The 17,188-nt window shown below is 51.1% G+C and overlaps 1 protein-coding gene across 1 annotated transcript; it reads left to right on the plus strand.

Annotated features, from left to right (window-relative positions):
* The first annotated feature begins 834 nt into the window (after positions 1 to 834).
* On the plus strand, positions 835 to 9,285 carry NT5DC4 (5'-nucleotidase domain containing 4). Its single transcript, XM_055541727.1, is given in 15 exon segments — positions 835 to 911; positions 1,412 to 1,482; positions 1,588 to 1,705; positions 1,787 to 1,882; positions 2,085 to 2,185; positions 2,254 to 2,308; positions 2,658 to 2,751; positions 2,939 to 2,991; positions 3,204 to 3,324; positions 4,659 to 4,771; positions 4,988 to 5,076; positions 5,252 to 5,426; positions 5,851 to 5,898; positions 6,249 to 6,309; positions 9,107 to 9,285. Coding segments are annotated over 15 exon segments (1,383 nt in total). The 3' UTR covers positions 9,218 to 9,285.
* Positions 9,286 to 17,188: the final 7,903 nt, after the last annotated feature.

A 17,188-nucleotide genomic window follows, 5' to 3' on the forward strand; every position in this document is an offset into this window, starting at 1 on the left:
TGAGGAAGCCACAAATGTGGCAAGCAAACTTGACATTGAGATGACACTCCAAGGGAAATTTTGCAGAGTTCAGCACAGTAACCTGGAATCTCAGTTTGCCTTTCAGAGCTACGGTAAAGAAACTCTAAGTCTTCTAACAGTGGACTGCATTACTCAGGAACAGAAAGATATATTCTCAGAACAGTACCTCAAAGCTCTTAAAATGCTTATCTCTGGTACCCTCTGTCATGGGGCAGTTTTTTATTTTTAAAGCACACGAGTCTCCTGCTTTTGCAACCCTATGCTTGTTGCAGTCTGAGTTCTCTGCTACATTCTAGGTCGTTGTGGTCCTTGGATGCATAAATCCAAGAAGTGAAGAGGGTATAATATAGACGATTTGTTCTTCCTTGATTATTACTGCTTTCTCTCTTAAAAAAACAGGGGCTTCCCTGATGGCTCAGCTGGTAAAGAACTAGTCTGCCAATGCAAAAGATACAAGAGATGTGGGTTCGATCCCTGAGTTGAGAAAATCCCCTGAAGGAGGAAATGGCAACCCATTCCAGTATTCTTGCCTGGAAAATCCCATGGATAGAGGAGCCTGGAGGGCTGCAGTCCCTGGAGTCTCAGTTGGACACAACTGAGCACCCAGGCACATGCACTTAAAGAACAGAAGGGACACCAGAGACTGTCCTGGCTGACTCCTCCCTCAAATGAGGAGGAGATGGGGACCCAGGGTGGGGCCAGCAGGGTCAGCAGTGGTGTCTGAAGGTTTGAGGGAGAGGGGAGCTGCTGGACACCACTGATAGTGGGCAGGTAACTGCAGAAGGAACCACTGCCTTCTCACTCCTGGTGGCGATGGCCAGTGTGGACAGGGGAGAGCTAAGGGAGCCCAGAGGGGAGCCGCAGGCCCTGGAGCCGGACTGGCATCAGCGGTGAGATGGATGGGGGAGGTGAGGGGATCATGATAAACACCCCATTTCCTGACATACCCCACACAACACAGCAGCCCCGGGACTGACTCCTTCAAATACACAGAGATGATGACACTCAAAACACAGGCAAGCCCCTGCTCTCAAAAGGGAACATCCTCTTGTAGGTGGGCAGTGGCTGACCACATGGAAAACTGACTGTGTACGCTCAGTGGGGGGAGGGGCTCTCCCCCTCCCCCACCCCCAGACATGGTGCTTTGTGCTGCCCACTTGGGACAAACACAACATCTCTGAGCTTGGACACAGTGACCTCGATCAGGAAAGTGACAACCCCACTGATCAGGGCACATCCTTGCTCTTGGGGATGCCCCCAGCACACTCCCACCGTGAGAGGAGCCCTGCACACGCTGGCACTCGTGTTCAGATACACACATGTGCTCAGACACACACAGGCCCAGGGAAGCCCTGGCCCTTGGAGTTTGGGGACATTCTCCTCTTTCCAGGATTTTTGTCAACCGCAGCCTGGCGATGGGGAAGATTGGCTGCAGCTTTGACATGGACTACACTCTGGCTGGTAGCGGAGAGGGGGAGGGGTGGGGGTGGGGGAGTGAGGAATTGGGTGCCAGGGGTGCCGGCTGGGGAATGGGCACCAACGGCCTTGGGTCTGCCCGGCCTGCAGCTTACAAGTCCCCGGCTTATGAGACACTGGCATTTAAGTTGCTGCTGGAGCCCCTGCTGTGCATAGGGTACCTGCACGAGATCCTGCGCTACACCTATGATCCCACCTTCCCCACCAGGTGAGCAGGGCCCGGGGGGCAGGATGCTGAGCCAAGTCCCGGCCCCGGCACCCCATTCACAGCCTCTGTGCCCTCACCCAGGGGGCTGGTGTTCAACGTGCTCTATGGAGACCTGCTGAAGGTGGATGCCCACAGGAACGTGCTGCTGGGCACCCACGGCTTCTCCTCCCTCTCGGAGTAAGGCACCAGCTGGGGGGCAAGGATGCTGCAGGAAAGACGTTGGGGCTGGGGGGTGAGTCAAGCACACAGCAGGGACTTGGCAATGCCAGCTGGAGAAAGAGGGACAGGAGGATGGGGAGAGGTGCGAAGGAGTGGCAGGGCCTGGCCGACCACTGGCGGGCGCTGTGGAGGAGGTGGCATCATGGCACAATGCTCACTTCCTCCCCAGGGCGGAGGTCTGGAGCTTCTACCCCAGCAAGTTCATTCAGAGGGATGACCTGCAGCGGTTTCACATCCTCAACTCGCTCTTCAACCTGCCTGGTGAGGGCTGATGGGGTGAGGGCTGATGGTGAGGTAGTCCCGAGACTGACCGCTCTCCCCACCCCCAGAAACCTACCTCTATGCCTGCCTGGTAGACTTCTCTGGCTGCTCCCGCTACATCAAGTGCGTTCTGTGCCCCTCCCTTCCCCCGCCCTGGGTGACCCAGCAGGATAGTGCTCCCCTTAGGGGCCAAGCCATGAAGTGGGGGCCCCAGCAAGAGGCAGCAGCTCCTCCTGAGGGGTTCCAAGGGCTTCAAGAACTCAGTGGGAAGGCCTTAGATGTGGGCGCCCTCAACTCTATAACTGATAGCCCCAAGGGGTGACACTCAGAGCAGGGTGACACCCCTCCCAAGAGGGCTGGGATGTGAACCCAGTGTCCTGCTCACTGTGGGTGGAAGGAGTCCCGCTGGTAAGGCTCCAGGGTGGTGGTCACCTCAGGGGCCCTTATCAGCCTCCCTCTTGCCTTGACTCAGCTGTGATATGGGCTATCAGCAAGGGAACCTCTTCATGTCCTTCTGAAGCCTCTTCCAGGATGTGATGGATGCCATGGATTATGTCCACCTTTCGGTGAGTGTCCCAGGACCCCAGGCCACACCCAGGTCCCCAGACCCCATAAGGTTTTACTCTGCTTCCGGTTGAGGATGGTGGTCTGGGTTCCTCCATCTTGGATGTATGCGTGTGCACGCATGCCTGTGTGCACATACACACATACACATATGAGCACGTGAACTCACAGCTCTGCTCCCTCCTGCAGGGCTGTCTCAAGGAGAAGAACTTGGAGGACTTAGAGAAATTCTGGAGAAGGATGTGAGTGGCCTTAGGCTAGGGTCATGACTAAACCTTGTCCCCCGCTCCCCCAGGGCAGTGGGGCTGCTCCTCCTTTCCCTGGCTCCTTCTTCAAGATGTAGACGGAGCTCTGCACCCTGGCCTTGTTCCTTGCCTTCCTGCCTGACCTGGGGCCCCCTGCCCAGCCATGGGGCTGAAACCTGAGAACAGGCTCCCAGGGCAGCTCCGGGGAGGCCCCACTGCTGGAGGTGGCTCCTCTCTCTGCCCCAGGCATGAATCCTCATCCTTCTGGACAAGATGCAGGAGGTGGGAAAAGTGTTCCTGGCCACTAACAGCAGCTACAACTACACAGATGTGAGTGTGTAAATGGAGGTGGGTGGAGGGGCGGAGCTCAGCCTCTGGGCCAGAGAACTTTCTTTTCTGGCTCTGGGGAAACTGAGGCCCTGCAGAAACAGTGGGGGTGAAACCCTCACTGCCTGGTTGGTATCTTGGGTTCCATTTCTTGGCCTTTTAAGGTCTCAGTGAAATGTTAGTCACTCAGCCGTGTCTGACTCTTTGTGACCCCGTGGACTGTAGCCAGGCTTCTCTGTCCATGGGATTTCCCAGGCAAGAACACTGGAATGGGTTGCCATTTCCTTCTCCAGGGGATCTTCCTGACCCAGAGATCAAACCTGCCTCTCCTGCACTGCAGGCAGATTCTTTACCCCTGAGCCACCAGGGAAGCCTAGAGTCTCTGTGAAATTATCCATTTCCCCTCCATCTTGCTCCTGTGCTGCCTGGTGTGTCCTGTGGGCTGAGGGCCTTGGCAGCCCCTGGTCCGACCCAGCTAGGTGCCCTAACTCCTGCCTTGTCCTTGCCAGACTATCATGACCTACCTGTTAGGTGCTGGTGAGGTGAGTGCCATGGGCCTAGCTGGTGGAGGCTGTGTCTAGGGCAGGGAGGCCAGGCCACCTTGCTGCAGGTCCCTCCCATGTCCAGCTCTCTCCTCCAGGAGTAACCAAGGGTATGCGAGGGATCGTTTCACCTGAGTGGGCCCGTTGGAATCTCCCCAGTGGGTGCTGGAACTTCCCCAGTGGGTAGAGACTGGTGACTTCAGCCAGGCTATGGGAGGAGCCTGGAGGGGTGGGGAGACCTTGGAAAAGTGACTAGATATTTGGGGAGGGGCTGGATGGGGCAGAAGGGGGTGAGGGAGGGGGTGAGAAGTGGCTTTGGCAGGACTGGGGGTGGGGAGTGCGACATACCTTGTAGGGACCTGGCCGGCTAATGGGTAAGCAGGGCTCCAGCTGGGGGGTGGGGTGGGGAGGAACCTGTGCTCTCGTCCTGTGTCCCTGGGTCTCTGACTCTGTGCTATAAGGGACTCCAGGGGCTGACACAGGCCACTCGACATCCAACGCTGGCCTCTGCTAATAGCTTTTGAGCACTTCCTGCCAGTGTGGCTGGGGATGTTGGGTGGTCAGAGGCCCTGGTTCCTGAGCCTCGGGATGTCCCATCTGGCTGAGAGGCCAGGGCTGAGATGGGGAGCTGGCGAGTTTTCACCAGTCCAGAGCCAGGCATCCCGGTCAGGTGTGGGTGGGGCAGCTGTGGGTGAGGACCTGGCTGAGAGCCTGAATCAGATTTTCCAGGCTGAGCGCATGTGTTGGCACGTGCCTCTCCATGTGCCCCACCACGTCTCGTCCTCCCACCTGCAGGCTGCAGCCAGGCCCTGGAGGTCCTACTCTGATCTGATCGTGGTGAACACACAGAAGCCCCACTTCTTCGTGGAGGCCACAGTGCTGAGACAGGTCAACATGGTAATACAGGGGTCGAGGCCTGTCCTCTGTGACCCATGGACCACACCGTGGGGAGGGAGCCTGCCTCTCAGGCTTGACCTGCCCTTGGTGGTGGCTGCTCTGCTGTCTGTCTGTCCCTGGAGGCAGGGATCCAGGGAGGGGACTCCTTCAGGGCCCTCTGTGGCCCCCTTCTCTCCTCACCCCATAGCTACCCCTGCCAGTCCCAACCCCCCACCGTCTCTGACCAGGGCACCCCTCTGCCCCCTCCAGGACATGGGCAAGCTCTGTGTTGGTACCTACACCGGCCCCCAACAGCACTGAGCTGTCTACTCTGGAGGTACCAGCTCCCCCTTCTCCCTCACTCCCTCCCATTCCTCCTTAGCAACCCACCTTTAACTAGAAGCCCACATCCCAGGCCTGCCCGCCAGGACGGGACTAGGAGCCCCTGTCCTCAGCCTGCTCGCTAGGACAGGAAGGACTGTGAGTGGGCCTGTCCTCCCCTGGTCCGGCAGGGTCATCGAACGTGGTATGTGAGCTGCTCGGGGTGCGGGGGAAGGACATCCTATGCATCGGCGATCACATCTTTGGGGACATCCTCAAGTCCAAGAAACTGCAGGGCTGGCGGATTTGTCTGGTGGTTCCTGAGCTGTCCTGGGAGCTGGGGATCTGGGCCCGAGAGAAGGATGAGTTGTAGGGGGCAGACCAGCAGGGGGCACTGGCCAGCGATGCTAAAGCCTGCAGCATGGTCATCCTCCCCTCTCTCCTATGTGGGGTCAGTAGTGACCATGATCATACTGTCTGCTCTGTGGTTTATAAGAGTGGATCTATTTATTCATGAGGAAACAGAGACCCAGAGAAGTTAAATGTCTTGCCCAAAGTCACACAGCCTGAAGGCATCTGTCCCACAGGGCTCTCCCTGCTCTGCCCTGGGCAGAGTCTCCCTCAATGTAAGGAGAGGGGCAAGGATGTTATGCACACAGCTGGGCCCAGGGTAGGGGAGTGGAGTTAGACTCCAGTGATCTTTCCACCCTGACCTCACTAGCTGAGCTAGGCCCAGGACAAAGTGGGCAGGGCTGTCATGCCCCCTGTCACCTGTCTGCTTTTCAGAGAGAATGGAGATGCTGAAGAGGCTGGATGTGCATCTAGCGGACCTGTACCAGTGAGAGCCCTAACCTTTGACCCCTACCCCGGAAGGGGAGCAGGATGGAGGACCCTGGCAGCAGGGTGCATGCCAGGTTGCTCAGGAAATCACGATCTGTTTCAGACTGGGCTTCCCTACTAAACTGGACTCTGACTCCCTTGAGATGCTCACACTGACCGCTAGGCCCTTCCTCCTGAACCACTGACAGGCCCTTCCTCCTGTCACATGTGGGCACACACCCAGCTCAGTGCCCCCACTGGGTGCCTGCAGAGTGCCTCCCACCCCATGGCATCTGGGGAGGTTGTACCTGGAGACTCTGGGGCCTCCAGCTCCTCTCCTCCTGGGTCAAGTGGCCATTTTTGCACCAGGCACACAGATGGCAGCAGTTACAGCCTGCAACTCATCAACTCCACCAAGAGGGAGATTCAGGTAAGAGCTGGGTGCTGAGGAGGAGGGGATGGGCCTGGCGGGGCGGCGGGTGAGGCATGTGACTCCAGGTGCCTGCCTGGATTAGCTCTTTCCCAGGTCTCCAGAGCCCTGTTATGACTCCCGCAGTCTCCAGGAGTGCCACTGGGCCTTGTTAGCCTGTGCCCTCTGCTGGCCCTCGTGCTGAATGACAGCAGTGTGCTCTTGAAGGGTTGAGGGTCTCCCATCTCCACCATTAACCTTGAGAACTGCCTGTCTCCTGGATTGGGTCCTCATGTGACCGACTGCCTGGCTCGTGTCTGGGGTCAGCCAGACGAAGGGCCTGAGAAGACAGGATTTAGGGTGGATGCGCTGGTGGTCTGGGTAAGGAAAGGACACGTTCCCTAGTGTCATTCCTGACCAGTCACTAGAGGTGGAAGAGTCCCACAGGGGTTCAGGCCACTCGACCTTCCCAGGCCCAGTGGGGACGAGTAGTGCAGGATCTCGGCTGAACCTCTTGTAGGGAATTCAGTGCTTTCATGCCATATGACCCTCCCACAGCCCCTCGAGGGGGACTGGACAGGGATTGCCACCCTTATTTTACAGAAGGGGAAACTGAGGCACAGAGAGGGTAACAAAGATGTCCTTGGTCACTCTGGGAGTAACATTGGACCACTTTTTTTTTTTTTTAAACCTATTTGTTTGTTTTTGCCCTGGGTCTTCACTGTCGTGCATCGACTTTCTCTAGTTGTGGCATGTGGGCTTCTTACTGTGGTGGCTTCTCTTGTCGCGGAGCACAGGCTTAGTAGTTGTGGTGCACAGGCTTAGTTGTCCCCGAGGCACGTGGGACCTTCCTGGAGCAGGGATGGAGCCCGTGTCCCCTGCACTGGCAGGCAGGCAGATTTTTAACCACTGAACTATGAGGGAATGAATGCTTTTCTAGATCCTGAAAGCAGGGCCTGTAACGAGGTGGGGGCCTGCTAGGGGGGTGGGGCAGGAGTGGGGCTGGGTGTGTGGGTCTTACCAGAAAGTAAGTGATGCTGAGAGTGTAGAGCAGGCTGGTCGCTCTCCAGGGCCAGGCAGGAAAGCAGGGAGTGGGACCTGGGGCCAAGCAGAGAGAGCCGCCCCACCTCCCAAAGCCCGGGCTGGCTGAGCGCCGTGGCAGCTCCTTCCTTCCCTGCGGTGGGCGAGGGCCTCAATGTCTTTAGGGGACTGTTTCCCAGGAGGGCAGAGCTGGGCCTGACCCTGGCAGACAGGCTTGCTTGTGGGTGATGCAGGTCCTGGGCGTGGGGCTGGGGGTGGGAATGGGATCTCGAATCAGTGAGCTGCCCCTCTGCCAGAGAGTCAGCCGGGAGCTGGACCTGTGCTACAGTGTGATGGGCAGCCTGTTCCGGTGTGGTTTCCGCCAGACACCCTTTTCCAGCCAGCTGATGCACTACGCCGACCTCTACACAGCCACCTGCCTCAATTTCCTGTACCGCTCACTCAGCTCGCTGTACCGGGCAGCTGGGGAGCTGGTATGTCCCTGTGGAACCTCCCTAGCATCCCTGAACCTCCATCCCAGAAGGACCCATGGATGCTTGGCCCTGCCAAGAGCATTTGAGATCACCAGACCCCCTTCTCCCATCTCCAGGCACAAACGGGCCAAACCCTTGCAGATAACTGTCTGTCTCATAAAGAATGCTCTGGAGGGGTTATGGTTCTACAGATAAGACGCCTCTGCTGGGAAGTTTTCCTCCTGCTCAATTTTAACTCCTGCTTTAAACTGAGACTGCATTATCTCCCTAGTACACATGATACCGCTTTCAAGGAGGAAGGCTGTGGTCCCCTTACCCTCAGTAATCGCAGTACAGTGATCGCAGGGAAAGTGGACCAAACAGCAGACTGCTTAGTAAACACTCCAGCTGGTTTTCCTCTGGAAGACCTGGAAAGCTTCTCAGTCAAGAGCAGGGAAGTGAAGGCGACAGTGATGCCACAGGGTTCATGGGGGGCATGAGACTGACCAGTGCAGAGCTCCCCAGGGCATGCATGTCCCTTCTCCCAACGAGCGGTCATTATTTCCATCTCAGATGATGTACCATCTGCAGTCAAGGATCTAGACTTGAAGCTAGTGCTCTGGGGCTCCGTGAACCCTATTTTTCTTTCCACTCTCAGCTGCCTTCCTGATAATTGAGAGCAGGAGAAACCATTTTATGTTTCTGGGCTGGGTGTTTTTTTTTTGTTTTTTTTTTTTTAATTGATTCTGCTTAATGCTTAATATAACTCAGCAAAGTAGGTTTTCTTCTCATTTTACCACTGGTGAACTGGAAATGCAGAGAACCTAAATTACTTAGGTTCAGACTGCTGCTAGGTAGACTGCAGAGTCAGGATTTGAATCCAGGGCCACTTTGTCCCCTGCGTCACACTGCCACACTGAGCTCTCACTGTGCAGCCTCATCTCATCTCTGGGCTTTTAAATGAGCAGGCTGGAGGATTCCTGTAGGCAAAATGGGGGGTCTGAGGCATCATCGTGCAGTTAGACACCATTGCTAAAGTAGAGACCAGACAGATGAAGAAACGGCATCCGGAGAGCCCAGGTGAAAGAGCTAAAGAAACCTGAGCTTACCCAGCAGTGCTGCCTGGGAGTTTTGAGGAAGTCCATCTGCCAGAAACTTCCTCCTCCTGCTGACCCTCTTGGGCTCCCTTTTCTGTAGCATCACTGGGCAGGAAGCTGGCAGCTGTGGGCAGAGGATGGCGTTGGGGGGTATTGATGTGTAACTGGCGACTCTGGAAGGCCTCAGCACCAATGGCGCTCCTCCACCTCCTGTGTTGGTCCCTACAGGTGCCCCATGAGACAGCAGTGGAGCAAGAAAGGGCTGCTCTGGTTCCTGCCTTCAGCTTCTTCTCTTGCAGTCAGAGGGTGAGTTACTGGAAAGTGAGGGCTGCCAGCTGACTGGCCGGGGAGCTCAGAGACTTGGGGGCCCCTCTTGGGCTAGAGCAGGGGTCCCAGTGGAGCAGTATCAACCCGAGGGGTTATTTGGGAGGTCTGCGGGAGCTATGTTGTCTTCTAGTGCAATCATTCCTGAATATTCATGTAGGAATACATATTATTTTATTATACGTTGCTTTTCATTTCTCATTTGTTATAATTAAGGTATGATATTGATTGTTAAGATTATAGAGACAATCATATTGTCTATGAATCTCAATTCAGAATCAAGAAGAGCAAATGAAAATATTTATTTTTTAATTGAAGTATAGTTGATTTGCAATGTTGTGTTAGAAAGTATTTGGTTTTAAGATGAGGCAGGGGGTCTGAGAGGGCCAAGAACCACTGGCTCTCAGACTCACAGGTCCTGCTCGGCTGACTGAATGGGGTCCCATATCTCCCCACATCTCTTCTGAATCATTCCTCTGACAGATCCATCCTCATTCTGGGAGAGGTGACAGAACACAGACTCTCCCCGGCCAGGCTTCCTCAGCAGGCGACTTTTATGGACACAAAGTGGAGGGGCTCCTTCTTCGCCCGCTCTGTGACTCTGCCCTCTGAGTGGAGACCCAAGCATTCCTGAGTGGCAGGCTTGGCTCCTCACCTAGTTCTGCAGCCCCGAGCCCTGCAGGAGGGTTCCTGTTTCTACCCTGGCATTCTTAGGGCTTCATTTTCAAAATGCCCATCTTATCGGTTCCCTTTAGTGTGGTGGCTCCAAGCTCAGTGTACATTCTTTCCATCAGTGTTTTTCACCAGGTGCCTCCCATATGCCTGACAAAGTAGAAACTGAATTATGAGCCACTTTACTCCTGCCCAGGAGAAGCTCAAAATTCAAGTACATCGATAATATTAAATGGTAAGGACCTAACAGAAGCAAAAGAAGAACTGAAGGTCTTAATAACCCAGATAACCATGATGGTATGGTCACTCACCTAGTGCCAGACATCCTGGAGTGTGGAGTCAAGTGGGCCTCAGGAAGCATCACTACAAACAAAGCTAGTGGAGATAATGGAATTCCAACTGAGCTCTTTCAAATCTTAAACCAGTGGTTTGCAACTAGTTTTTCCCTCCCAACCCACCAGGGGACTAGACCCACTCACTCCCCTCTGTAACTGTGGGTTCTCTGGGGATGTGTTGGTTACTCTATCCTCTCATCTCCATCCCAGCACAGACTAAGGCATTTGGACACATTTTCTACCCCTGGCTGGGAATCACTGTGTGAACCTGGGAAGCTTCCATAACCAGCTTTCTTTGTTTCTTGTAAGGCTGAGGGTAAAGCGAGAAAGACCAGGAGGGCTGCATGGAGGCAGACTGAGTCCAGGACATGGCTGGCATCACCATCCTCTTCTATGAGATATTTTTCAGATAACAGGACAAATATGGGAGAGAGAGAAAGCAACCATATTGAAATCTAAATGTAACAGATCTGGAGCCCAAGAGCCCTTCTTTTAGGGAGGAGGAAGGGGTCTTGTTCTCCCTGGCTGCTGGGCCATTTGTGTGTACTAAGTTGAACTATTTAACCCAGTTCCCCTGAGTGTATCCTTTCTCATCCATTTTTATTTCTACCAATTTCTTTTTAAAAATAGTGTTTCTGTGCACTTTTGATTCTGTTACTAGTAACAACAATGGCTATCGATGACTTCATTAACTGTTCTTTCCAGTCACTGTGAAAGACAGCGAAATAGTCTTTGAACTTGATGTATATACATGCCAAAGTCCTACTTGTGATTTTAAAACTTGATTCTTCATTCTAGTTGGAGCTCCTCCATGGTGTTAAGCCCTCGCCCTTTACTGAATATGAATTCACTTTTCTTGTTAATGGTATCATCTGGAGGCTTTTGTTTTTCAGGCTCTCAGTCGTGTCTGATTCTTTGCAACCCCACGGACTGCAGCATGCCAGGCCTCCCTGTCCTTCTCTCTATCTCCTGGAGTTTGCTCCAATGCATGCCATCCAAACATCTCATTCTCTGTCACCTCGTTCTCCTCCTGCCCTCAGTGGAGGCTTAGAAGGAATAGATGTTTGAAATGAAAGCATGTGATTCAGTTCACTAGTTTTATTTTCTGTGGGTAAATAGGGGAAACATTTGGAATATCTAAGGATAAATAAGGGACAATAGGCCCTGTGCTCAGAGTTCACACTTTTTGACATCTCCTGTGCATTTCAGAAGCTTCCAGACCTTTCATTCTTCTTCCTGTGTTGACTTTTGTGCCTCAGAGTCACCAGGGGCAAGTTTTCCAGGAAAGGACTAGGTACCCCTGACCTTGTGTCTTTATTTTTTAAAGAAACAGAAAGTATATTTTTAGCTGTTTTCAGTCTTTTAAAATATTTATTTGGCTGCACCTGGTCTTAGTTGCAGCATGCAAACTCTTAGTTACGGCATGTGGGATGGACCCTGGGCCTCCTGCACTGAGAGTGCAGTCTTAGCCACTGGGATCCCAGGGAAGTCCCTGGCCTTGTGTCTTTAAACACTAGACTCTTATTAAAGGCCTGCTGCTGCTGCTGCTAAGTCGCTTCAGTAGTGTCCGACTCTGTGCGACCCCAGAGACAGCAGCGCAGCAGGCTCCCCATCCCTGGGATTCTCCAGGCAAGAACACTGGAGTGGGTTGCCATTTCCTTCTCCAATGCATGAAAGTGAAAAGGCCGAGAGGATAGTATTTTACCAGCAAAACTGCTCAGACCCTGGAGTGCATGCTTTTCTTTGAAATCCAGTAGCATTATAAACGGAGAAGGCAATGGCACCCCACTCCAGTACTCTTGCCTGGACAACCCCATGGATGGAGGAGCCTGGTAGGCTGCAGTCCATGGGGTCACTAGGAGTCGACATGACTGAGCGACTTCATTTTCACTTTTCACTTTCATGCTTTGGAGAAAGAAATGGCAACCCACTCCAGTGTTCTTGCCTGGAGAATCCCAGGGACGGGGGAGCCTGCTGCGCTGCTGTCTCTGGGGTCGCACAGAGTCGGACACGACTGAAGCGACTTAGCAGCAGCAGTGTTATAAAAAGTATTTTGTTAATACTACAAAAATGAACACTTAGAATTCCTTCCTAGGGCAGAGAGAATGCAGAAATGGCCTGGGGGACAAGCAGCCTGGCAGAAGATCCTTAAGGGGTCTGAGGAAGAGATGAGGCAGAGGGAGGGGAAAAGGCGTGGGGAGGGGGAGGGCAGACCCGCAGAAAGAAGAGGTGGTCAAGGCCCCTTCCTGTGCTTCTCCTTCTATCTTATCTCTGCTCCTCCCTCAGGTCTCAGGGGCCTCCCACCTCCCTGATCCTCTTTCTCAGGATCATCATACTCTGACATTTGTGATGCTCTAACATGTGTTCCCACTAGACTTGTGGCTCCATGGGGACAGGTCGTTTGGGTCACCATGGTATCTCTGGTGTCCAGTGTCCTGTTTTATTTCATGAGCCACGTAACCTGATTTATCATTACTCTGGGCCGGCATGTAGACTTGCAGGGAAAAGAATGGGCCTACAGATATATCATAAAGACAAGAGGAAGTGGGGAAAGGCTAGACAGCTTTGGATTAGAACTCTGCTCAACTCCTAGGAAGTCATCTGTATTTCTATCTGGGGGTTGTTTATTTGATGCAGTTTGTGTGTGTGTGTTAAAAAAAACAAAAACAAAAAAACCCCATTATGTCAGGACTTCCCTGGTGGTCCAGTGGTTAAGACTCCACCTTTCAATGGAGGGAGTGCAGGTTCAATCCCCGTTGGAGAACTAAGATCCCACATGTCATGCGGCAACTAAGCCCATGTGCTGAAACTAGGGTTGACATATATATGCTGCTGCTGCTGCTGCTAAGTTGCTTCAGTCGTGTCCGACTCTGTGCAACCCCATAGATGGCAGCCCACCAGGCTCCTCCGTCCATGGGATTTTCCAGGCAAGAGTACTGGAGTGGGTTGCCATTGCCTTATCCCATATACATGCTATCATGTGTAAATATTAATAGATAGCTAGTGGGAACCTGCTGTATAGCAGAGGGAGCTCAGCTTGATGCTCTGTGATAACTCTGTGATGACCTAAGGGGTGGGATGGGGTGGGGAGCATGAAGGAGGGAGGTCCCAGAAGGAGGGGATATATGTATATATATAGCTGATTCATGTTTTTGTACAGCAGAAACTAACAATATTGTGAAGCAGATATCAGTTCAGTTCAGTTTAGTTCAGTCGCTCAGTTGTGTCCGACTCTTTGAGACCCCATGAACTGCAGCACGCCAGGCCTCCCTGTCCATCACCAACTCCCCAAGTTCACCCAAACTCACGTCCATTGAGTTGGTGATGTCATCCAGCTATCTCATCCTGTGTCATTCTCTTCTCCTCCTGCCCTCAATCTTTCCCAGCATCAGGGTTTTTCAAATATGTCAGCTCTTCGCATCAGATGGCCAAAGTATTGGAGTTTCAGCTTCAACATCAGTCCTTCCAATGAACACCCAGGACTGATCTCCTTTAGAATGGACTGGTTGGATCTCCTTGCAGTCCAAGGGACTCTCAAGAGTCTTCTCCAACACCACAGTTCAAAAGCATCAATTCTTCAGTGCTCAGCCTTCTTTATAATCCAACTCTCACATCCATACATGACCACTGGAAAAACCAAAGCTTTGACTAGACAGACCTTTGTTGACAAAGTAACGTCTCTGCTTTATAATATGCTGTCTAGGTTGGTCAGAACTTTCCTTCCAAGGAGTAAGCATCTTTTAATTTCATGGCTGCAATCACCACCTGCAGTGATTTTGGAGCCCCAAAAAATAAAGTCAGCCACTGTTTCCCCATCTATTTGCCATGAAGTGATGGGATCGGATGCCATGATCTTATAGTTTTCTGAATGTTGAGCTTTAAGCCAACTTTTTCACTCTCTTCTTTCACTTTTATCAAGAGGCTCTTTAGTTCTTCACTTTCTGCCATAAGGGTGGTGTCATCTGCATACCTAAGGTTATTGATATTTCTCCCAGCAATCTTGATTCCAGCTTGTGCTTCATCCAGCCCAGCGTTTCTCATGATGTACTCTGCATAGAAGTTAAATAAACAAGGTGACAATATACAGCCTTGAAGTACCCCTTTTCCTATTTGGAACCAGTCTGTTATTCCATGTCCAGTTCTAACTGTTGCTTCCTGACCTGCATACAGGTTTCTCAAGAGGCAGGTCGGGTGGTCTGGTATTCCCATCTCTTTCAGAATTTTCCACAGTTTATTGTGATCCTCACAGTCAAAGGGTTTGGCATAGTCAATAAAGCAGAAATAGATGTTTTTCTGGAACTCTCTTGCTTTTTCGATGATCCAGCAGATGTTGGCAATTTGATCTCTGGTTCCTGTGCCTTTTCTAAAACCAGCTTGAACATCTTTAAGTTCATGGTTCACATATTGCTGAAGCCTGGCTTGGAGAATTGTGTGAGATGACTGCAATTGTGTGGTAGTTTGAGCCTTCTTTGTCATTGCCTTTCTTTGGGATTGGAATGAAAACTGACCTTTTCCAATCCTGTGGCCACTGCTGAGTTTTCCAAATTTGCTGACATATTGAGCGCAGCACTTTCATAACATGATGTTTTAGGATTTAAAAGAGCTCAACTGGAATTCCATCACCTCCACTAGCTTTGTTTGTAGTGATGCTTCCTAAGGCCCACTTGACTTCACATTCCAGGATGTCTGGCTAGAGGTGAGTGATCACACCATCATGATTATCTGGGTCATGATCTTTTTTGTATAGTTCTTCTGTGTAGTCTTGCCACCTCTTCTTAATATTTTCTGCTTCTGTTAGGTCCATACCATTTCTGTCCTTTATTGAGCCCATCTTTGCATGAAATACTCCCTTTGTATCTCTAATTTTCTTGAAGAGATCTCTAGTCTTTCCTGTTCTATTGTTTTCCTCTATTTCTTTGCATTGATCACTGAGGAAGGCTCTCTTATCTCTCCTTGCTATTCTTTGGAACTCTGCATTCAAATGGGTATGTCTTTCCTTTTCTCCTTTGCTTTTGGCTTCTCTTCTTTTCTCAGCTATTTGTAAGGCCTCCTCAGACAGCCATTTTCCTTTTTTGCATTTCTTTTTCTTGGGGATGGTCTTGATCCCTGTCTCCTGTACAATGTCACAAACCTCTGTCCACAGTTCATCAGGTACTCTATCAGATCTAGTCCCTTAAATCTATTTCTCACTTCCACTGTATAATCATAAGGGATTTGATTTAGGTCATACCTGAATGGTCTAGTGGTTTTCCCCACTTTCTTCAATTTAAGTTTGAATTTGGCAGTAAGAAGTTCATGATCTGAGCCATGGTCAGCTCCCGGTCTTGTTTTTGCTAACTGTATAGAGCTTCTCCATCTTTGGCTGCAAAGAATATAATCAATCTGATTTCAGTGTTGGCCATCTGGTGATGTCCATGTGTAGAGTCTTCTCTTTTGTTGTTGGAATAGGGTGTTTGCTATGACCAGTGCATTCTCTTGGCAAAACTCTATTAGCTTTTGCCTACTATACCCCAATTAAAAAAACAAAAAAGAGAATTGGTTGTCTCATATTGGAAAGTACAGGACTTGGCTGGCTCCAGGCTTTAGCCCGGGGATCAAATGATGTCACTGGATGTCACCACACTTTCTCCAGCTCTCACGCTTATTCCATTTTGGTGCCATTCTCAGGTAGGTTCTTTTTCTCCATGGGTATAAGTAGATTTACAGATCCCCATCCTATTTCTTTGGCAACTCTACCAGGAAAAGTCTCACTGGTTTTGTGTGAGCCACAACCCCATCGTCCAATCAATGTCATTAGCCAAGAGGTACTGGGTGCTGGTCAGCCTGACCTGGGTCATATGCTCTGGTGGGTAGGGTCCATTCCTCTTAAGCTACAGACTGTGAGCAGGAAACAGGTGGTCCTCAGGAAATTAGGGTGCTGTTTTTTAAAGATAGTTATCTATTTTTATTTATTTGGTTGCTCCAGGTCTTAGTTGTGGTATGTAGGATCTAATTCCCTGACCAGGGATTGAACCCACGACCTCTGTATTGGGAGTGTGGAGTCTTAACTGCTGGACCACCAGGGAAATCCCTAGGGTGTTCTTATTAGAAGGACTGCATGCCCGGCAGGCACGATGGATGTCTTTTATAGCAGGAGTAACCGGTAGCTAGTAAACAGTAATAACTGTCATACCTTCTCCCTTCCTTGTCTTCTGGTTCCCAGGCATTCTGCACCTGATGTCAGCACATAACCCTCCCTATTTATCTTTAGTACTCACACTCCCCTCTCCTAAGAAGCTGTCCCTACATATTAGACTTAATTCTGTTTAAAGCCTGTATCTCCGCCAATTCCCTGTGAATCTTCCTGCCAAGCGATTAAGGGCCTGCCTTCTTTCCTTCCCACCTGCTCTGGTTTCTAGGAACAGTTATTTACTGAACAAGAAGGTTACTGAGAACCTACAAAGAGCTTCAGAACCAGGGTGTAGTTTTCTGCAGCTGCTGTACCATCCACTATCATTTCCACATCCTTTTAGATCTTGAAGATGCTACTTAGTCTAATCAGGCTATTTAAAACCTCTAATTTGTCAGTTTGAAAACTACATGTTATTAGATTCCAATAATTCATCCTGCATTGTCAGAACCCAGAATGGTACCGAGACATCCTGCTAAGAACTGGTAACGGTGAAGTTGCTCTTTTGAGAACTAGGAGGGATGTGCTTGACTCTTGTTGTCTGCTGATTTTGAATATTTGATTTCTCCCAGTCCCATTTTCAGCTTCTGTGCCTTCTAAGCATTATTTGGCCTCACAGATCAAGTGAGTCTATCTATGAGGGGAGGAAAGGGCTGGCTGCAGGGATTCCTGCATTTTCGTTGTGGTGATAGTCTATTTCTCATCGAGAGTTAGTCTATTAGCTGCAGGGTTTTATAGCTCAGTTTTATGAATCTTGTATTTATAAATCTTAGAGATGGCTGCTTGCCTCACAGTGGGAACATCCGCATC

The sequence above is a fragment of the Bubalus kerabau genome, chromosome 11 (assembly GCF_029407905.1).
Source record: "Bubalus kerabau isolate K-KA32 ecotype Philippines breed swamp buffalo chromosome 11, PCC_UOA_SB_1v2, whole genome shotgun sequence".
Taxonomy (NCBI): domain Eukaryota; kingdom Metazoa; phylum Chordata; class Mammalia; order Artiodactyla; family Bovidae; genus Bubalus; species Bubalus kerabau.